At 43.1% G+C, this 23,687-nt stretch overlaps 1 protein-coding gene across 1 annotated transcript in view; it reads left to right on the top strand.

The window, feature by feature from the left end:
• MCC (MCC regulator of WNT signaling pathway) overlaps window positions 1-23,687 on the top strand; it is a 1,218,505-nt gene that overhangs the window by 132,575 nt on the left and 1,062,243 nt on the right. Inside the window, exon 2 of the mRNA XM_069226494.1 lies at window positions 5,498-5,745. Within this exon, the coding sequence (XP_069082595.1) occupies window positions 5,498-5,745 (248 nt within the window). The remainder of the gene's footprint in view (window positions 1-5,497; window positions 5,746-23,687) is intronic.

The raw sequence follows: 23,687 nt of genomic DNA, 5'->3' as shown, positions 1-23,687 counted from the left end.
GCGCTGAGTAGGGGTCATGGTAGGTGTACAGGTCTGTGATGATGTTGGGTGTTTACAATTTTAAAAAGATGTGGGTGGAAAGGCATAGTGTGCACATTACCAGGAGGGGGACTGGTGAGCAGTCCTCTGTTAAAAGCCCCATACCCTGGCTGGAAAAAGAAAGAAATAAACATGTAGTTACTAATGTGCGCAACTAGGGTAACATCAGTGCCTGAATCTTCACCAATCTGAGCGGATGGTGCATGTCATTCCAAAGAAAATGGTGTTCGTTTTCCTGCGTCTGTACTAGAAGAGCAAACTCTTACTACCAATCTGTACTGTGCATGTCCCTGATCACTGGTCTGATACTACTCACTCAAACAATCATTGACACATCCATGTGTAACTTATCAGCACATATTGTGCAGTTGCTTTGTGAATCACTGTTTCACTTACAGTATTTATAAATTACCCAGCTCCAGTCTTTTGCTGCAGCATTTTCATCCTGTGCAGAAATCAATGCTCAAGGAGGTTGATGGACTTTTTGACCCGGCAGTAAAGTGTGGTAGAACCATCAAGAAACTTACAATTACCATTCAATAAATTTTGGACAGTATGACCCATTTGGCCATACAAGCAAAACTTCAATTAGAAATAAGATTAAAGTATTGATAGAACTAAAATTTAGTGTTGTCCCTAGTGTCACTAAAGTCATCAGAATGTGACAGTTTAAGTTTATGAAAGTAAAAGAGTGAAAAACTAACGTAGAAAGCTGCACTAGCATGCAATTTAAACGTTTGACTTAGGTGCGTTTTAAATTAAATCACGTTAGAAGGATAAATTGATGTTAAAATATAATTTAGACTTCAGACTAATGGTGCATATAGAAACAATATTGAATTTCTAGTGATTAGTAAATGATTAATGAGCTTAAAAATATGTGCAAAGTGAGAAGAATGCACTTCTCTATTGTACTTAATGAAATGCAGTAACAAAGCTTTTCCTATTTTGAAATGAAATGTATTACTCATATTAATGAAATCTAATTAATGTTGAATTTATAAGTTTGCATATAACATGTTTTATTAAATGTATTAAAGTCATTATTGTAATTTTGTGTTTGCATAAGTGAGGCCTGAAGAGCTTGCATTTTGCACTCATGTTAAAGTGTTTTTCATAACGTGAATTATTCCTTCAGATTCCGTTCCCATGAGAGGCAAAGATCTTTTGTAATAGACCCCATTGTTTAAACGTGGAAAGATGTATTCATTTGTCCTTGAAAACAACACATTGCAGGAACATGGATTGAGTTTGTATATATTTGTTTCAAACCTGTTTGGATTCACACAGAAGTGAGATGTTCCCATGACAGACTTGGGACAGAATTGGACTGTTTCAAATTTGAGTTGTACAATTATTTCTCATTGGATGATGCTGATTCAATGTGACATGAACTGATATCTTTGTCGAATCAGAATGTTTTGTGAAATATAAAATACTGATGGACATTTGAACTTGGTCAGTCTTGAGTTCTTGGCACCTTGCAGAGAGCTCATGATGCTTGCAGATGCCTTGCTGATTTAGATGTCTTGCTGATGGAGATTCCCTTAATGCTGTATCCCTTGGAGAGGTATCTTCCTCTCTGCCATTTGCAATTACCCTTGAAATTCCCATTTTAGATTTAGACATCCTTTTATTTTCGCATTCAGAAGACTTGTGACTGAGCTTCTGATATGCTGACGTGTTCTCTTTTTACTCGTCTTTTGCCAAATTTAGTTAGTGACCTGCAGTATGAGATTACCCTTTTCAAAATTATTGTTATCGTTTTTATGCTTTTTGTACTTTTTCTGCATGTGTTGCTCCCCACACATGTATTTTCCCTAGTTTGGATAACTGTAGGGTTGAGCTGTACCCAGCCAAAGATTGTTGACTCTGCTAGATGGGAATTTACAAATGATTATGAATGCTGAGCAGTGGGTTGTATCAGTGTCTCAGATATACTTCTTGATGTTATGTCTTATTCTTCTTGAATGCTTAGAATTATTAATGCTAGTTCATCTGAATATAGTTCGATGGGTTGGCCAATCATTGGTGAAAATGCAACTTTGTAATTTGGTTTGACACATTGTCTTCATGACTTTGAGCATGTGTTTGTAATAAATCTTTAACTTTATTCATGATTGGAGTTTGCCTTCAGTGGTTACACTAGTCATGGTGTCAAAATTGTTTGGGTGTCAAAATTCTGTTCAAGGTTCTACCACACTACTTACTGGGTCAAAAGGTCCATGGATCTCAGTGAGCATTTGATTCTGGAGAAGGATAAGACATGCAGTAGTAGTATTTATTACAAGCTCAAACTCAAAGTCAGATAAGTTATACTCAGCATGAAGTTATAAACATACATTATCACCAGAGGTTGCCCAAGGCGACTAAAGACGTTTTGTCAAACAAACATTAACGAAACTAAACATTGAAGTAGAATAATACACAATATTAAAAGGAACATCTGAAATACAGAAATCTAGTGTTGCTCAGGATTAGCAATTATCTGTAAATTCAAAGTCATAAATTTAGACTGAGCAGCGGAAAGCCCTACATGTGTGGGGCTAAACACATGCGGGCAAAATACAAAAAGGGCAAAGTGAAAGTGCCAGAATACCAGAAGCTCGGCCAAGAATCTTCTGAAGGGAACACAGAATAATTACTAAGTCTAAAAGGGCATTTCAAAGGGACAAGTAGAGAAGAATATACCTCTTCATGGAATACAGCGTTCAGAGATTCTTCATCAGCAAAGCCTCAGAGTCAGCAAGGCATTGATAAGCATCTGGAATTCTCTGCAAGCTGTTAAAAACTTCTGGGGACTGTTCAAAAATTCAAAGGTCCATCAATATTTTAAAATTTCCAAAGCATTCTGATTGGTCAAAAGATATCAGTCCATGTCACATTGAAAGGGCACCATCCAATAAAATCAATCATACGACTCCAAATTGTAACATCTCCATTCTTTCCCAGGTCAGTCATGGGTTGTCTTCCAAACGTGAGACTCCACGCAAGTTTGAAACTATTTTATATGATGATAGTCCATGTTCCAAACTATTCTTCCATCAAGGACACCATGCTAAATTCTGTCTATGCCTAAACAATAGAGCTTATTACCAACTTGCTAGGTTTCTCATGAGCATAACCTACAAAAGTGTTCTTGTTAGGAAATGAATCAGCATTTCTTGCACTGTCACAAATTACAAGCTTCAACAAGCCTCATTCATGTTAGCACAAGAAATTATACCAATACATTTAATTTATATTTTTCAATAATACACATGTAATACGCAAACGTATAATTCAACAATAATAATGCTTCAATAGTATGAATAATATATTTCACTGTAAATGATTAAACTTTGTTAATGCATTTCATTTAGTATAACATTCAACTGCATTTAAATCATTTTTGCATGTGTATTTTTTTAATTCATTCATCATTAGAAATTCGATGTTGTGTTATATATCCTGTTAATCTAGAGTCTAGATTACATTTTAAAAACACTTTTCTTCTAATAACCTTAAATTAAATTCAAATACCACCTAAGTCGAACTCTGCATTATAATGAGCACATTCATAAGCATATAAGTGAAACTTTCTATGTTTAAACGATTAGTGCTCTGAATCAGATAAGTCATATTTTGTCGCGTTTGGATGACTTTTTGTGACATGATGGGAACTACTAAATTTCAATCTCTATAGCTTTGCATTAAGCTAACCCTTCTTCCAACACCTTAATTTATAGCTAACAACATTACTTAGTCTGAACAGTCTTGGAACATGCATATGCCCATGCATATGCATATAGGTAGAAAGTGGTTGGCTTTTTTTGTGGCCCGTTAAGTAACAGAGGCTTTCTTCCCCGCCTCTTCCACCATCTTCTCTGTGACTAAGGGAACGATTTAACAATTTGCAATTGTAAATTCATCGGTTTGAAGAAGAAATGGTAAGTCATCTCCTTGAGTTTCTCCGGTGGTGGGAAAGTTGCAGGTGGAGCTATTTTTAGCAGAGGGAGCAAATGGCAGGAGTCAATGCGGTGCTGGAAAATTATCTTCTAGATATAGCATTTATGGATACAATTGCACTACCACTACTTTTCAGAGGTATGCCTTTTACAACCCTTTAAATCAGGCCAAAGAGAATACCTGTAGGAAAGAATACACATGACCCTCATACGTTGTACATAAATCACTACAAATATTTATGCTTAGGAAAGCAAATATCCAACTTAATAGCAATAGAATTTAAACAACAAGCATGTATTTATCTACTGGGAAGAAAAGGGGAAGGTTAGATAACATATACAGATATCTGTGCTTACCTGGTCTGGTAAGCAGTTTAGAGTTGTTCCAACAACTAGTAACTGAAGCACCAGTTTACCCACCTAACAGAGTGCTCTTTGAAAAGTACTAAAATGCTGAGGCCTTATGCTGAAGACATGTTTAATGTTTGATATTTAATTGTGCTAACTTGATTCTTTCTTCATATAGTCCCCATTGTTGTTCATAGAATCATAATAAAAATATTGAGGGCTACATTAGCTTTGTTGGAGTTGTGAGGGCCCTTGGCCAGGGGCTGTCATGTGGTTGTCTCTAGTCTGCTTGCATGACTGGGACCCCATGATATTTTGTAGGCACACTACCAGTGAGGGGTGTGGGGAGTTTACATTGACTTCCCACAGCATTCCCTGTAGCTATGGGTTGAGCTTTACCATGTGCAGTGGGAGACTTGGCATGCTGACAAACCGCCCATTCCCCCAATTATGAAATATGTCAACCTTACAAAAGTTACTTTCACACAGGATAGTTTTTTTAATCATCCCATCAACACAAGGATCTAAAATAAAAATAAAATAAAAAGATGGAACACTAGTTTAACGCGTAAGTTATCTTATGTAGCATTTTTATAGTGCACAACCACCACCAATGTGGCATAGCAGCCTCAAACCGACCGAGAAATTAAAGGTAGGATCCCTTACTTTTCTTCACCTTCAATAGATTAAACTTTGAGGAATGTTGCAGATGAAAAATGCACATAAATCTGGAAGTGTACTTTGTTCTGTCCAATTCAAATCATTTTAGCCGACTGAATGGCAAACATGCTAATTCCCACTTTTCTATTAACTCTCAATTCGTCTAGGCGACTGTTAGACACATAATTGGTTCTCTGAGGGTAAGATCGCCAACCCCCAGACCCAGTATGCCTCTGGGAAACAGGAACAGTTCACAATTACTTCAAATTAGTTTTCTTCCTACAAGGCTAGGCACAGCAGTTTAGAAATTGAGCTTAATCTGTGATCTATTTAGCCAAACGAAAGCATTTTTTCTTTATCCGAAAAATGCTAACACCTGGTCCCCTAGCTGGTACTATCTGTCTACCGGTGTGGCTAGCGACTCCCAATCCTTTTTTTTTTTTTAGTGTTGCACAGGCATATTAACTCCTTTAACCATTGTCCTTTTCTGTTTTTTTTTTTAGAAATGACTTATTGATGGTCTGCCGCCAGCTGAATATGGAAGGTTCGGTGGCTGAAATCATGCACCAGCTGGGCGCACATGAGAACGGGAAGATTTCATTTCAGGAGTTTACCATGTGCCGCATGCAGCTCGTCCGCGAAATCAGGAAGCAGGAGGTGGAGCTTTCGGTGAAGTCCGAGGACTCTTGTAGAAGGAAAAAGATGCGCGACAGGATAACCTCTTGGCCGACCAGTAGCGAGAACAGTTTGGGTATGTACGGAAAATATGTTGAAAATTAGTAAATCCTGTGGTTTCAATCAGGGTCGGCTTTAGCGCCGGTGACGCCCAGTGACAGTATTTTTAGCACCCCCCTTTGCTCCCCATGACCTATTTCTTCACAAATCTCATCACTACCACCCTCCAGCTGCACCCCCGTCTCTCCATAGTCTCTCTGACACACATTTATTTTTTTATAGGGCAACTCATACACTCAGTTCTGTGGTCTGCATGGTGTGCGTTCTGTGCAGCAGGCACATTAACCCTCTCGCTACTGTGATGAGTCGAAACTGCCACTGGACACACTTCCTTATCTCTCACCAGCAGGAACATTAATCAGCAGAGTCATCTTGACATTTTTATTTTTCCTGAAAGCTGCTAGATCCTCAAGGAAGTTCGTGTTCCTTTTATACCCGTGTTATTTTTAAACACAACTCCCCCCACCGCCTGAAAGCCGGCCCTGGTTTCAGTGCCTTAAAACTGAATGTTATCCAGTAGGTCAAGCTTGTACTTGCACGGCACTTGTTCGCACAGGGTAAAACTACATTCAACAGACAGTAATGGTATTTCCACTGGGCAGTTTTACCAGATGACGGGGGTTTAAGTGGGATGGAAAAAGTGTGAGGGATGGGGGCGGTAGTGTTCTCTTAAAGGGGTGTGATCTATGTAACTAAGGCCGCGGCCTTAACTCTTAATCTAAATTTCTGTGGTTTCTATTGTGTGCCACCCGACTGGGGCCTCTCTGAGCTTTCTGTTTTTGCATCCAAATTTATAACAGAACAACTGACATAAACTGATGCAAGACAAGAATATTGGCTTTGTCAATGGTTGTTAGCTGGTTAAGATAATGGCCTAGTATTTACCAGTAGTCTTGCTCCTGGTCCTGTTGGTCTCGTCCCATTCATCACAATATAGATATTTTTCTATCTCCATGACAGAAAAAAGAGCAAGAGGGATGCTAGATCTCCTGCCCAACGCCCCCCGCTCGCCAGTAGTACATAATGTGTACTTACTCAGCATTCCTCCTGTACTCCTGCACCAACAGAAGACCGGCAGTCCGTGAGGGAGGGTGGGCAGTGACGAATGGGACAAAGACAACAGGACCAGGAGAAATGAAGATTACCTCTAAGTAATAGGCCGTTACTCCCAGGTCCCCCTAGTCCTTCTCCCATTCATCACAATATGGAGCATACCCAAGCCACCAGAACTGGCCTTCTGAAACACACAACCAACACCAAAAATCTGAAACAACAAGAAGGGAGACCATACCAAACATGCTGTAACCCAACAATCAATCAATCAGTATTTATAGAGCGAGGCTACTCACCCGTCAGGGTCTCAAGGCGTAGGGGGAGGCAGGGAGGGGACTTATCCAAAGAGCCACATCTTGAGGTTCTTACAGTGATTTATTAAGCAGAGGGAAAAAAAACACATAATATTTCAAGAACTGACTGCCCTCAGAACCCCCAGGCCAAAGTTAGTCTCATCACTGAAGACATTCTGCAGACGATAATGCCGTGCAGAAGTGTTAGAAGATACCAAGGTAGCAGCCCAGCAAATTTCATGAATGGACACCCCTCGAAGCTCAGCCCAGGGGGCCCGCACACCCCTGGTCGACCTGCCTTGGACCCCCGTTGGAGGAGGAACACCAAACACCAAATAAGGATGCTCCATAGTCTGCTTGATCCACCTGCTGATAGAAATGCAGGAGGCCTTCTCCCCACTAGAGGCAGCCCCAAAGGACACAAATAGAGACTCCAATCTCCGAAAAGACTGGGTACTGACCAAATTTAACTGCAAGGCCCGCTTGACATCCAAGAAGGACCAATCCACGTCGGATGCATCCTCATCACCCACCACTGAAGCAGGCAAAACCACTTTCTGAGAATAATGAATTTGGGAAGGAACCTTAGGGACAAAGGAAGTTTCCAAATGCAACACCACCCCATCCTCCATAAAAGACAGAAAGGGTTCCCTGGCCATGAAGGCACTCAAATCCCCTATGCGTCTAGCCAACGTCACAGTCACCAAAAACACCACCTTGAAGGTGATAGATTTAATATCAGCATCCTCCAACGGCTCAAAATGTGCCAAGACCAAAGCTCTCAGCACCTAAGGTAAGTCCCAAAAAGGAAAACAAGCATGTGGAATGCAATAGGCCTTTCATTTGCTTGAGTTATAGCTATTGTCATTGTAAATTCATAACTGGACTTTTCTTGCCACATAAATTGGTTAGCCCTGCCTCATAATTTTGTCTTTACTTGCCATATAATTCCAGTGGCCCTACACATAACTAAAGCACTTCCATTTACTTTCTTCCTCTATCTGCAACATAAATGAAAATGTTGTTATTTAGCATCCTAATTTAAACCTGCCATGCTAATTCCAATAGAATATCACTTTCACCACCCCACGATCTGGCTGGCTAACACAATTCCCCCAAAACGACACAAGACAACTGCAGATAAGAAATAAACTAGAAGGGTCACCAAACATATCAAAAGTGTTCAAACAGTCATAGTGTAATAAGGGTGTTAAGTTGGCCTGAATTATGGTCATAATTGTAATAAGGAGAGATTATTAAACACACAATTATCAATTAAACCTTTATCAGAAATAAAGGTTTGGCATTAGACTGTAATGCTCAAAACAGCCCCTAGAGGACACCATAACAAAGATAATATTTTTAAGAACCATGATCATGTAACCATATTGTTAGCCCCTAGAGAGCATAACCCCATGAAAAAAACACAGGAAAAAGTAATGCAGTGTAACCATATACTGAGCCCCTCAAGAGTATTTTTAGGGCTAGCAGTGCTAGTGCAATTATATTTTAAGCAAGGCTTTTAAAACAAAACTTCTCTCAGCTGTAAATCAAAAGTTCTACCCACGAGAATGTTTAAAAAGACACAATGGTTGGGGGGGTTATAATTTTGTGATCACCACTAACCTAGCGTGGGGACACAATGATGACATAGATAGGATGAGCCTGTCGTGCTGAACGTTTTGGTGGTAGTCCCATTTTCCTAGGACCACCACACAGTGAGTTATGGACAAAAATGTTTTGTAAACGTAATTCCCTGCAAAGCATTATGGGGCAAGTTTCCTGAGTGCAGTGACTATTGTTGTATCCGCTCTCCCACTGTGCCGGAAGAGCCACTTTTTCTTTAAAAATGTCTGTTTTATGTGAAGCATTTACCAATTTCAAGTGTTTAAAAGGGAGAGCCAGAAGAAATGACTCTGATTAGGTAACTGTGAATAATGTGACCAGCGCTTCAATGCTGCTGATTGAGCTCACGCTGTTGTGCCTGTTCTCTCTGTGAGCACCATGGACACCATGCAGCACAAAAAAAAATAGTTTGTCCACGCTGAATTATATTGCCAATCGTGCAGTTGTCCACGTAACAGGGGCAGTCTGCAAGGCGTGACAAAAACAGCCTCAAGGCGGGACAACGTAAAACATTTACCAATTAAATCAAGTGATTTTTATGTCGAGCATAGCAGCGTGGAAGCGCTTCTTTTCTGACGTGTTATCTATTTTAACCACGCCCACCTCACGCTTATCGCTTTCGCTCGTTCATGGGCTTGCCCTTCAAAATCCTTTGTTATCATTGGTAAATGCTTGACGCGGTTCGGCTACTGCCTTGAACATCGACCCTGTTACATGGCTAATTGCACTTTTGCCACTATGTTTGACTGCAGGCAAACTTCTTTTTCCTTTTGTGTGTCTCCTTCATGCTCATGGCATGGCGCTTTGAATCTGCTTGCTTATGTGAAACTGTATTACTTTTTATTTTCAATTTATGTGACAAAAGTCTGGTTAGGAGTTTACAACGCTAATAGCTCTAACTCGAGCAAATGCGAGACCCATTGCATTGCAAGTGCTTGTTTTAAAAGGCAAACCCACAAACAAGTGAAAGTGACAGGCATGACATGGGTGTGGTTAAAAGCCCACAATATGTACAACAGGTGAAAACGCTTGCACGCTCAACCTAAAAAGACTTCCCCACTGGACGCTGCAAGGAAAAATTCAGCAGCGACCAAACTACCAAAGCATCCACATCTTGCTGATTTCCCTGAGAAGAACGGAAGGGCTTAATCGCAGCCCATTGAGGCGCAAAGTAGACACAGCCAGTCGTTTCTCAAACCCCTTGCACAAAAACTGAAGAACCATGGGAAGAGAATAATCCCGCAGAGATACCCCTACCGGCTCACACTATTTCCTGGAAACGACCCCTATGACTGTAGTGTAGCAGGCTTCCCAGAACGTTGCACCGCTAAATGTCTGGGTATACCCTTGCGCTGCAGCCCCCTCCTCTCAATTTTCACACCGACAGGTGGAGACGCCCGAGATCCAGAGAGGGGATTGACCTCAGAGGATGGAATCCACCAAGGACCCTTGATCGCCACCTCCCTGTGAGTGGGGAACCACGACCTCTGAGGCCAGAAAGGAACCACCACAATCACCACCCAGGCTCTCTGCACTCAAATGAGTGAGAAACTAGGTAATCAAAGCCACTGGAGGAAATGCATACAACAGGCGATTGGGCCAGGGAATCAACAATACATCCACCACCCCAAACTCTCTCCTGAGGAAATTTGGGCACAAAACCTGGGAACCTGAGCATTGAAGCGGGAAGCAAAGAGATCCAGGAAGGGAATACCAAAGTTCCTGCACACCTGCCGAAAAACAGCCCCCGAAAGAGACAACTCCTACGAGGAAGAGGAAATAAATGACTGAGAGCATCTGCCACTCCATTGTCTATTCCCAAAACATATACCACCCTCGGAGATATGCAACTCTTCCCACTGAAACAACTGCAGTGCCACTGCATTGATGGACTGGGAATGAATGCCCCCTTGGTTATTGAAATAAGCCAACGTCACCTGACTGTCTGACCTTACTACCAGATCACGTCCCTCCAAAAAATGACTGAACCCCAATTGGAGGACCTGCGGCCTGCCTGAAAAGATCACAGATCTTAGATAGAAAGGTTCCTCAGAGTAGCCCCCTCATTCCAGGGAAGTGACATCTGTGGCAAGAATTAAGGGAGGGCTGGGCTGCAAAGGAACCCCTTTCTGCAGATTGCCCTGTACAGCCCACCATCTCAGGTCCTCCAACACTGCTGGAGACACTGGAACTAGCAGTTCTAAGTTCTCTTAGCGGGGATCCCAGAAAGCCAACAGATGGATCCACAATGGCCTAAGGTGCAACCGAGCCCAGGGTACTGTGAACACTGCTGCCTCCATGAAGCCCAAATGACAAAGCCAAATGTGGACCGACACAGGAGAGCTGTTCATCAACACCAGTGCCAGGAACCACAAAGCCTCTGCCCTGAGAGGGAGCAAGAGCACCATGTTTAAATCTATGCAGAAGCGGGCCCCTATAAAAGTCAAGTCTTGAGAGGGTACTAACTGACAGTTGGCCCAATTGATCAGGAACCCATGGGCTTGAAAAGTAGCAAACACCCTCTGCATATCCCCCAGAATCTCCTCCTTTGAGGGTGCATGCAGGACCCAGTTGTCCAGATAGGGGTTTAGATTACAGCCCTGGAGATGAAGGGATTCAACTAGCGGTGCCACCACTTTGGTAAACACTTGTGGTGCAGAGCAGAGACCGATTGACAGCACTGTAAATTGGTAATGCCCTCCTTGGAGCCTGAATCTCAGACACTGCTGTGATGACGGATGGACTGGCACATGATAATAGGCGTCCTGGAGATCCAGAGTACACTTGTAATGCCCTTACGCCACCAGAGGAGTTTTTCATTGCAACGTCTCCATCTTGAAGGTTACATGGCAGACACACTTGTTCAATGCCTTCAAATCCAACACAAGGCAGAAGCCTCCTATCACCTTCGCCACAAGAAAAATAAAAGTAGAATCCCTGACCCCGCTCCAAAGGGGACACCACCGAACTGCCTGCTTCTGCAAAACAGAAGAAGTCCTTGATGAAGGGCCTCCTGCTTGGCCAAAAAGGAGAACAACGGGAGTAAGACGTACTCCAAAAGATAGTGGGATCGCCCCAAACACAATCCTGTAGCTGGTCCGAACAACGTCCATAACCCAAGCGTTGGAAGTAGACACCTGCCAGGTCTGGAAAAAATCATCTGGAAGCTGCCCCTCCACCGCTGCATCCTGCACCACCATCATATAGTCAGGAATGCAGCTTGGGAGGCAGAGAATAGGCTTTCTGCTCCCGACCCCCTACGAACTGAAACCTCCCCTGAGATCTCAAATCCTGCCTTCTCAGGGGCGGACATAGGGGAGACTTGCAGTTAGAGAAAGGCCTGTCACCAGAACTGGACTTCAGTGAAGAAGAATGTTTCTTCTCTTTGAAAAGTTTGTTCAGTCTATTTTCAAGTTCAGCACTGAACAACACTGAACCCTTAAAAAGCAACCTCAACACTGAAAGCTTTTGAGCAGCATCAGTCTTCCAATCCCTTAATACCAAATTGCAGTGGGCCACAACACAGGACCCCCCAGCCAGTGCCGATGCCCTAAATACATCAAAAGAGATATCAAAGTCAAATTCCACTGCCGCTCGATGAGATCCAGAACAATTAGAGGACTCATCCAAAGCCCTATACAAAGTCATGAGGTCCGAGATAAAGGACTGTGCCTCATAAGCCCCATAGATTCCAGTGCGAAGAGCCAGATGAGACCCTGAATACACTTTCCTAAGGGAGCCATACACTTTCTTGTCCACTGGATCCTGGAGGACCGCATCTTCCGACAAGGAAGTGCACCCACAAGGCTGGCCACAAAAGAATCTACTGGAATGGAGTCAGGAAAGTTGGTCTGCATATTATGCATAGGATAGAGTTTAGCCATAAAATGGAGCAATAAAATATTATCTGGATCCTTCCATTCTCTATGCAGCACTTCACAAATACAGGAATGGACAGGTACATCAACAGGGGTAGAACTCTGGCGACAAAGTCTTCGGAACCCCCTCATCTTGAAACCCCATATTACACTTGACATGAAAATCCAGCCTAGGCACTTACTCCTTAGCAATGTACTTCCCTGTCAGATCCTCAGGGCAGGACCCTCCTCCTCAGAATCAGATGAAGGAGACACAGCCATAGGATGGACCCTTTGCCTGCCTTCAGCACACATGTAAAGCAAGGTTTCCCTAATGAGGCGCTTGAGGCGAGCCTCCTCCTCTCCCTTCTCACAGACTCTGGAAAGAGACCAAGATTGTGGGGGGAAGACGAGGAGGAAGAAAAGGAAGACACCTCCAAGTATCTCCGTTTATGAGAGTGCTTCCCCATAATATCTGCCACACCAGCAACGCAGAATTAAACAAAGACTGGGCAATGTAAATAAATCTGCCGCCAAACAGTACTTATCCACAGGGCCCCCGCATCTAAAAGCAGTCCACCAAGATGCCAGGAACCGGGTGCGCAGAAGGCCAGGCACCAGGCCCTACGTGCATGCCCACAATTGCCAAGTCCTCAGCAGGACGTCAGGCAAGCCCCAGGCACCCTGCTTCCTACGCGCATGTCACATCCAGCCCTGCATGACCATACAGACACGCACAAGTCCAACTATCCCCATCGGTCAGGGCAGGAAAAAAAAAAGGGTACGACCAGCAGTCGTACCCGGGCCACATACAAGCGTCCCCCAGCAAGCCCAGCAGGCTGGGGGATGCCCAGCAGAATACGGCTAGCACAGGAATTGGCAACTGCCCCAGCCCAGCAAGAGCAGCTCCCTCCACTCCTCGGTCCATACTGCTGCAAGAGAGAAAAAAGATCAAGAGGAATGCTGGGTAAGTACACATTATGTACTACGGTGGGAGTTAGGGGATCCAGCATTCCTCGTGGTTTTTTTTTCTATCTTGGAGATAGACAAATCTCCATAGTGTGATGAATGAGACCATGACTAGAGGGACTGGGGAGGGAGGTAATACATGAGTAACAATTATTTAGTTGTAAATATTTAACATTAAAATTGTTTTAACTCAGAAATTATGAGACTAAATTAAACATTACTCAGACCTGTGGAGGGAGTAGTGGTGTTCAAAGTGTCTCAGTCACTCCAGTTGTGTGCACTCTGTTAGACATGTATGTCCCTTTTCTCTTCACATCCATCTGCATTTCTTGCACATTATCTCTTTCCTCTTCAGCTCCCTCTTTTCACTCTTTTCTGAATGCACTTCTTCACATCTACTTCACTTCACCACCATCAAGTGCATTATGCACCCACTCAGCTCTGAACACTATTTTCTCTTTCGCCTTGTCAATATTTTGACAGCTGTGTACATCCTTCACACCCATTTGCACAGAATTATAATCATAGCTGGAATATGTGTCCATTGCTGTTTGCGCTCTACAGAAAGGCCAAGGATTGGTTGATCATGTATTCTGAACACCTTTTTGACTCACTGCCTTCAGCCTCAATTCCAGTGCTCTCAATCGAGACCAATAAAACACCTGGATGCAACTCAATTCAAAGTATGCACTACACAATACCAATGTGCTAAACAAAAGAAATAGAGGAACACAACATGGTAGAAATAGTGAACACTCTTTTAGAATGCAAGGTTAAGTAAACATGTGAAATATAAAAAGGAATTACATTTCTGATGTTATGTAAAGCTTTTTTACATTCATTGTTCAGAAATCGATCAGTGTTTTACTTATAGAGTTAAGGACATTAATATAGGGCCCCATAGAGACCATGTCAATTTTTAATTACTACAAGGTGTCAGTCCCTGAGGGACCCAGCAGACTTAAAGCCCTGCCAGGCAATTGAAGTGTCATTCTCAGATTAAGGTGCAATTCAGCAGAACTATAACAGGCAATGCAGGCCGCATCCCCATTTCTGCTAAAAGCGCTTCAACCTTAATGCGGTGGCATTTCCTTTGAAAGCAATGCATGGAGTCCACTTTCTATGCCTGAATTATACAGAGTTTGACCACTGAGAAAATAAACCAAGAACCAATCAGCAGCCATTATACATGTCAAAAGCCCGATGGAATTAGCTCAATGTGCATCACAGGTGTTACAGTGGATTCTTGCATAACTGCTATCCTGAGCAAATTTTAAATAGGCACTTTATTGCTGGGGCAGGGGTTACGATTACTGCTAAAAGTACCACCTCTTTGATGTTTCACCTTTACAAAATTTTGTTTTCCAAGCCTGTTGTAATATCTCCGTTGGCTTTTAACCACGCCCACTCGTTCTATTCATTTGTTGTTGTGCTTGTCTTAAATGCTTCATTTTTATTGGTGCATTTTGTGAAATGTCCCTTCTTTGTGTGCTGAGTTCCCTCCCGTAGCGTATTAACTAAGTAAACATTCCTGAACATTTCTGTTGGCCATCACACTACTCCCGCTTCCTCCTGTTACAGCATATGATGGCCCCTCCTCCGGTTTCGGTTTGCCTTGCATCCCAGCCGTGATCCTTTCTAGATATTCAGGCAGGGAGCTAAAAACTCTTGTGGCAGTGGTGGTGCTTTGAATTGGCTTGCTTCTGTCAACTGTTTTACACTTCATTATCAATTCATGTGGTAAGAAAAGTCAAGTTAGAAATTTACATCGCCAATTGCTCTAACTCGAGCAATGCGAGACCCGCTGCATTGAAAATGCTTGTGGCTGTATTGTCTTTACATATTGATTATGGGCAGCGGCACTGGAATTATGCAGCAGGTTTGACTAAATTATGCACCAAGAAGAAGCAAAATATGGAGCATAATGTGGCACATTTTGTGATCGTTGTATTACTTAATTATTTTGTCATGTTTACACGTTAACACTGTTTGACCAAATATGTCATATAATTAGTACCAGTTTAAAAGTGAGCAGTAAGTCACTGAAAGACGACCATTCAACCTTACCAAAGGGCATTCAGTGTGCGAGAACACGTTGCCACATGTTCAGTAACGTTTGATCTGTTTGAGCTAGAAACACATTTGCCTTGTAAAAATTAGCAGCAGTTGATGGATTATGTAGCAAATTCGTAAAGTCCATAATTATGCGGAAAATGCCACAGAATCACATTATATATGTGGCCCTGGTTATGGGGTTGATTTAAAGAAAAGTTGATATTTGCACATCATAGATTTACACTCGCAAATGATGTACTCACAAGAGCCTGATTAAAAAAAAAAAAAAATTAAAATAAGAAATCAATGCTAGCGGTAGATTTCTATATGCACGTTGTCACTATAGAACTTAATTTTGGGATTGTCCTTGTGGAAAAGAATCATATGTGTAAGTTTGATGGATCCACATTTAAATCTGCATTTGCTACAAACCCATGAATTGGAGGAGTTTTGTTCAGGGGTGGCTCCTCCATTAGGGCGCAGGAGCGTCGCCTCCCCGCCAGCAGCTGCAGCTGCTAAACCTTGACCAGAAAACGATAATAAACAGTTTATTATTGTTTTCTGGTAAAGGGGTGGGGCCACGGGGTGACGAGCAGCGAACATGTATGTTTGGCTGGCCGTCTTGGTCCGACCAAACACACATGTGCATTAGGGTCTCTTCAGCCCAGCAACATAGGTGCTGGGCTGAAGAGACCCTGCACAGGCTCCCAGTCTGCCTGGGAGTGCCCTGGCTGGGCGCTCCCAGCCAATACTGATGCTGCACTGAGCAGTGTCAGGATTGGCCCCAGGGCAGGCTGGGAGCCTGTGCCTGCCTGCATCAACGAAGGAGAGTAGTCACGGCGAGGGAATGTATGTATTTTTTTTGTTTTTGGAAGCAGGCATACTTTTACGTCAATTTCAATGTAGGAAAACTGCATGCAAAATGTTTGTGTATGTCCGCAAAACTGTGTGTGTTTGTTCCTTTCATTTTGCATGGCCATCCCCAGCGCACCACATTTTCTGTCTTTAGCACTGGCCTTAACATTTCAGTAAATCCACCTCGCTGCTTGATTGTTTGCGGTTCTAAATTCCATCAGTGAGTATACATTTCTGCAGCGACCACAAGCCATCCCAGGAACTAAAACAGACCCAGAGGTGTTTTCCTTTTACAGTCTTATCTACAATGTTCCGTTAGCAACACAATTGCTTTAGTAAAATTTAGTCCAGCAGCTGTAAACTTTCATTGAAACTAGTGACACGCTAGACCCTTGTCGAGCTATCTTCCGTTTTTATAGATGTTTAATATTTGGTTAGACAATTCTTTGATGATCTGATGTGATACTGATTACTGGGCCTTGATTGTCGGATCAGTGAGTGGTCTTCAACACCATTGACCACTCTCTTTTTCTGAATATGTCCTATAAATTTGGCCCTACAATTTATAGCTTTGTTCTTATCGGAGAATGTGGTCCCACACATCCAACATGTTTATCAGTTCTTAGCACAGCAAATTGTGGTGTCACACATGAGTGAGTCCTTATACCAATATTCCTCAATGTGCCTAACCGCTTCATGATCATTCTGAATAGATATTTCAGTATCATTAAGGGAAGGGGTAGAAGCACGTGGGAGACTGCCTGCAAGCACATGCCATCTTATGGATTGCTTACTAAAAGAAAAAACTAGATCCAAAAGCACAAGTAGGGGAAGGACACAAGTACTTGAGTCATACTCCAGGAGAGGGAGAAACACACAAAGTGAAAGTAAAGCCGATAAGCTCTGACCAAAGAGAAGCAATTCAAGAAGACAAGAGTGACGATGGAGCCAACCAATAATAAGTAAAGAGCAGGCTCTAAGTGCACCACAAACTAACAAAAATATCTTGCAAGCAACAGTGCATGCACTGCCTCAGGTGATACCTAAAAACGAGTGGAGGACAGTGCTTTTGATTACAGTATGCTTTTGTAATGATCAACCACCTGAAAAAGAACTGCCGAGGATCACTTTCTTTTTTGCATGTTGTTGAAAATCTTCCTCCTTCGAGTATCATCTGCTACTATCCATTAATCAAAAACATGAAATGTCGATGTTATTGGTTTGAAGTCTAGTGCCAAAAAAACCTTACAGTATGTATTGCACTGTACAAGAAGTGTATAACTTAATATGAGAGTAGCAAGACTTCCCTATAAAAGGAGAACCATCCACATGACTCATTATCGGTGAACCAGATGAGAGTATTAAAAAACATTTTCATCTTTTGTGGGCATTTAAATGGTGTGTATTTTTGTGAAACTTTTAGGGTTTAACTATTCTCCAATCCTGTCGAATTATCAGTCAGATATTGAGTTATTAACTTTCGAGGGGGCTATCCCTACTAATGTAAAAAAGTAAATTTGGTTAGCTCACCATACTGTTGTTTGTGAATCGCTGCTTAAGCACTGGCAACTATGGCACACGAGGCAGGCAGCTCACAGAGAAAAGTGCACTGAGTTCAAGCAGTACCAAACAAAATTAAAGTTAAGAACGCAAAGCAATAAGGTTCCCTGGAAGGATATGCCACAGACTTAGTTGAAACAGAGACAGAAATTTAAATATATATTTGCAAAATGCTGATCAGTTGCATTGCTTTTAGATGTTATAATTGTTGTCAAATGTACTGAATAATGCCTATGATGCTCTTTCTCCTTGGCTTTCTGTATGCTGAATGATAATGGTGATAAAGGTATGTTATGTATAAAAACAATTCCAAACAATGTAGAAAAGCTTAATAGCAAAGAAGCACAGAAATGGGTGCAAATGAGTTAGGGAAAACAACGGTATAGTTTTTTAAAGTTTGGATGGGTGGCTGCCTAGTTCTGGAGCTCCAGTTCAAGGCCATAGCTATTCACCATACTTCTCCAGGAATCTGTATCATCGGTCCCCAGTTTATAGAGATTGCATGAGAATCACAGAGCGACCCCACTGGATACCTATATTTTTTCCAAAGACTATCTCTTCACTGAGGATTCCAATTTCACTGATTAGTTGCAGCCTACCCACGTGGATTGTGAGGTGTGGGTGCATCCGTCCACGCTGTGTCAGGTGGGGTGAGTGGGATTGGTGCCTCCCGTGACCCTTGCCACAGTGACTACTGGAGCATGTTGGTTGATGTCTGCAGGGCCGACTTGGTACTGGTGCACCACTTTGGTTCAGTTGAACATCTGACTACTGGTTATGCAGAGGCAGGCATCTGGGGAAAGCCGCTCTTGGGCGCTTTCAGCTGCTTTGTCATTGGGTATTTCCTGCAGAACATGAGGTTTGCTTGGACGAAGCTGAAAGGAGAATATCCACAATGAAGGATGGAATAGAGTGTGGGTGTGTGACCTCCTAAATTAGGGTTAGGTGACACATAATAGGGCAGTAGCATCTACTACCCTCAGAGGTCGACTCAAAATCCTTTGACTGACAGGAGTAATAAGATCATCAAATCCAACAATAAGAACCAAAAGCCATAAACAACAAAATACAATAAGGAGTCAGTAATTTTACATTCACCATGATATTTGTGACCATGAATCACCACACTAATTTAGTAAAGTTTAAACAATTAGTGCCCTTACATTGACAATGCTAAAATCATATAATTAACCCCTTCGCTGCCAGGCCTTTTCCCCCTCCTGTGCCGAGCCTTTTTTTGGCTATTTGGAGCAGTTTGCGCTTAGGCCCTCATAACTTTTTGTTCACATAAGCTACCCACGCCAAATTTGCTTCCTTTTTTTCCAACATCCTAGGGATTCTAGAGCTACCCAGACTTTGTGGGTTCCCCAGAAGGAGGCCAAGAAATTAGCCAAAAAACTGTGAGAATTTCGTTTTTTTCAAAAAAATGGGAAAAATGGGCTGCAGAAGAAGGCTTGTGGTATTTCCCCCGAAAAGGGCATCAACAAAGGGTTTGCGGTGCTAAAATCACCAGCTTCCCAGCTTTCAGGAACAGGCAGACTTGAATCAGAAAACCCAATTTTTCAACACAATTTTGGCATTTTACTGGGACATACCCCATTTTTACGATTTTTTGTGCTTTCAGCCTCCTTCCAGTCAGTGACAGAAATGGGCATGAAACCAACGCTGGATCCCAGAAACCGCAACATTTCTGAAAAGTAGACAAAATTCTGAATTCAGCAAGGGGTAATTTGTGTAGATCCTACAAGGGTTTCCTACAGAAAATAACAACTGAAAAAGAAAAATATTGAAATTGAGGTGAAAAAAACATCACTTTTTCTCTACGTTTTACTCTTTAACTTTTACCTGCAATGTCAGATTTTTGAAAGCAATATACCGTTACATCTGCTGGACTCTTCTGGTTGCGGGGATATATAGGGCTTGTAGGTTCATCAAGAACTCTAGGTACCCAGAGCCAATAAATGACCTGCACCCTGCAGTGGGTTTTCATTCTATGCCGGGTATACAGCAATTCATTTGCTGAAATATAAAGAGTAAAAAATAGCTATCAAGAAAACCTTTGTATTTCCAAAATGGGCACAAGATAAGGTGTTGAGAAGCAGTGGTTATTTGCACATCTCTGAATTCCGGGGTGCCCATACTAGCATGTGAATTGCAGGGCATTTCTCAAATAGACGTCTTTTTTACACACTGTCTTACATTTGGAAGGGAAAAATGTAGAGAAAGACAAGGGGCAATAACACTTGTTTTGCTATTCTATGTTCCCCCAAGTCTCCCGATAAAAATGATACCTCACTTGTGTGGGTAGGCCAAGCGCCCGCAACAGGATATGCCCCAAAACACAACGTGCACACATCACAGAAAACAGAGCTGTTTTTAGCAAAGTGACTACCTGTAGATTTTGGCCTCTAGCTCAGCCGCCACCTAGGGAAACCTAACAAACCTGTGCATTTCTGAAAACTAGAGACCTAGGGGAATGCAAGATGGGGTGACTTGTGTGGCTCGGACCAGGTTCTGTTACCCAGAATCCTTTGCAAACCTAAAAATGTGGCTAAAAAAACACATGTTCCTCACATTTCTGTGGCAGAAAGTTCTGGAATCTGAGAGGAGCCACAAATTTCCTTCCACCCAGCGTTCCCCCACGTCTCCCGATAAAAATGATACCTCACTTGTGTGGGTAGGTCTAGCGCCCGCGACAGGAAACGCCCCAAAGCGCAACGTGGACACAGCCACATTTTTTAAGGAAAACAGAGGTGTTTTTTGCAAAGTGCCTACCTGTAGATTTTGGCCTCTAGCTCAGCCGCCACCTAGGGAAACCTACCAAACCTGTGCATTTCTGAAAACTAGAGACCTAGGGGAATCCAAGATGGGGTGACTTGTGTGGCTCGGACCAGGTTCTGTTACCCAGAATCCTTTGCAAACCTCAAACTTTGGCTAAAATAACACATGTTCCTCACATTTCTGTGGCAGAAAGTTCTGGAATCTGAGAGGAGCCACAAATTTCCTTCCACCCAGCATTCCCCCACGTCTCCAGATAAAAATGATACCTCACTTGTGTGGGTAGGCCTAGCGCCCGCGACAGGAAAGGCCCCAAAGCGCAACGTGGACACAGCCAAATTTTTGAAGGAAAACAGAGGTGTTTTTTGCAAAGTGCCTACCTGTAGATTTTGGCCTGTAGCTCAGCCGCCACCTAGGGAAACCTACCAAACCTGTGCATTTCTGAAAACTAGAAACCTAGGGGAATCCAAGATGGGGTGACTTGTGTGGCTCGGACCAGGTTCTGTTACCCAGAATCCTTTGCAAACCTCAAAATTTGGCTAAAAAAACACATGTTCCTCACATTTCTGTGGCAGAAAGTTCTGGAATCTGAGAGGAGCCACAAATTTCCTTCCACCCAGCGTTCCCCCATGTCTCCCGATGAAAATGATACCTCACTTGTGTGGGTAGGCCTAGCGCCCGTGACAGGAAACGCCCCAAAGCGCAACGTGGAGACAGCCAAATTTTTGAAGGAAAACAGAGGTGTTTTTTGCAAAGTGCCTACCTGTAGATTTTGGCCTGTAGCTCAGCCGCCACCTAGGGAAACCTACCAAACCTGTGCATTTCTGAAAACTAGAGACCTAGGGGAATCCAAGATGGGGTGACTTGTGTGGCTCGGACCAGGTTCTGTTACCCAGAATCCTTTGCAAACCTCAAAATTTGGCTAAAAAAACACATGTTCCTCATATTTCTGTGGCAGAAAGTTCTGGAATCTGAGGGGAGCCACAAATTTCCTTCCACCCAGCGTTCCCCCATCTCTCCCGATGAAAATGATACCTCACTAGTGTGGGTAGGCCTAGCGCCCGCGACAGGAAAGGCCCCAAAGCGCAACGTGGACACAGCCAAATTTTTGAAGGAAAACAGAGGTGTTTTTTGCAAAGTGCCTACCTGTAGATTTTGGCCTGTAGCTCAGCCGCCACCTAGGGAAACCTACCAAACCTGTGCATTTCTGAAAACTAGAGACCTAGGGGAATCCAAGATGGGGTGACTTGTGTGGCTCGGACCAGGTTCTGTTACCCAGAATCCTTTGCAAACCTCAAACTTTGGCTAAAATAACACATGTTCCTCACATTTCTGTGGCAGAAAGTTCTGGAATCTGAGAGGAGCCACAAATTTCCTTCCACCCAGCGTTCCCCCACGTCTCCCGATGAAAATGATACCTCACTTGTGTGGGTAGGCCTAGCGCCCGCGACAGGAAACGCCCCAAAGCGCAACGTGGACACAGCCAAATTTTTGAAGGAAAACAGAGGTGTTTTCTGCAAAGTGCCTACCTGTAGATTTTGGCCTGTAGCTCAGCCGCCACCTAGGGAAACCTACCAAACCTGTGCATTTCTGAAAACTAGAGACCTAGGGGAATCCAAGATGGGGTGACTTGTGTGGCTCGGACCAGGTTCTGTTACCCAGAATCCTTTGCAAACCTCAAAATTTGGCTAAAAAAACACATGTTCCTCACATTTCTGTGGCAGAAAGTTCTGGAATCTGAGGGGAGCCACAAATTTCCTTCCACCCAGCGTTCCCCCATCTCTCCCGATGAAAATGATACCTCACTTGTGTGGGTAGGCCTAGCGCCCGCGACAGGAAACGCCCCAAAGCGCAACGTGGAGACAGCCAAATTTTTTAAGCAAAACAGAGGTGTTTTCTGCAAAGTGCCTACCTGTAGATTTTGACCTGTAGCTCAGCCGCCACCTAGGGAAACCTACCAAACCTGTGCATTTCTGAAAACTAGAGACCTAGGGGAATCCAAGATGGGGTGACTTGTGTGGCTCGGACCAGGTTCTGTTACCCAGAATCCTTTGCAAACCTCAAAATTTGGCTAAAAAAACACATGTTCCTCACATTTCTGTGGCAGAAAGTTCTGGAATCTGAGGGCAGCCACAAATTTCCTTCCACCCAGAATTCCCCCACGTCTCCAGATAAAAATGATACCTCACTTGTGTGGGTAGGCCTAGCGCCCGCGACAGGAAAGGCCCCAAAGCGCAACGTGGACACAGCCAAATTTTTGAAGGAAAACAGAGGTGTTTTTTGCAAAGTGCCTACCTGTAGATTTTGGCCTGTAGCTCAGCCGCCACCTAGGGAAACCTACCAAACCTGTGCATTTCTGAAAACTAGAGACCTAGGGGAATCCAAGATGGGGTGACTTGTGTGGCTCGGACCAGGTTCTGTTACCCAGAATCCTTTGCAAACCTCAAAATTTGGCTAAAAAAACACATGTTCCTCACATTTCTGTGGCAGAAAGTTCTGGAATCTGAGAGGAGCCACAAATTTCCTTCCACCCAGCGTTCCCCCATGTCTCCCGATGAAAATGATACCTCACTTGTGTGGGTAGGCCTAGCGCCCGCGACAGGAAACGCCCCAAAGCGCAACGTGGAGACAGCCAAATTTTTGAAGGAAAACAGAGGTGTTTTTTGCAAAGTGCCTACCTGTAGATTTTGGCCTCTAGCTCAGCCGCCACCTAGGGAAACCTACCAAACCTGTGCATTTCTGAAAACTAGAGACCTAGGGGAATCCAAGATGGGGTGACTTGTGTGGCTCGGACCAGGTTCTGTTACCCAGAATCCTTTGCAAACCTCAAACTTTGGCTAAAATAACACATGTTCCTCACATTTCTGTGGCAGAAAGTTCTGGAATCTGAGAGGAGCCACAAATTTCCTTCC

This window comes from Pleurodeles waltl, chromosome 1_1, assembly GCF_031143425.1.
Source record: "Pleurodeles waltl isolate 20211129_DDA chromosome 1_1, aPleWal1.hap1.20221129, whole genome shotgun sequence".
Classification (NCBI taxonomy): Eukaryota; Metazoa; Chordata; class Amphibia; order Caudata; family Salamandridae; genus Pleurodeles; species Pleurodeles waltl.
The sequence above is the reverse complement of the archived record's forward strand: the minus strand, read 5'-3'. Positions and strand labels throughout refer to the sequence as shown.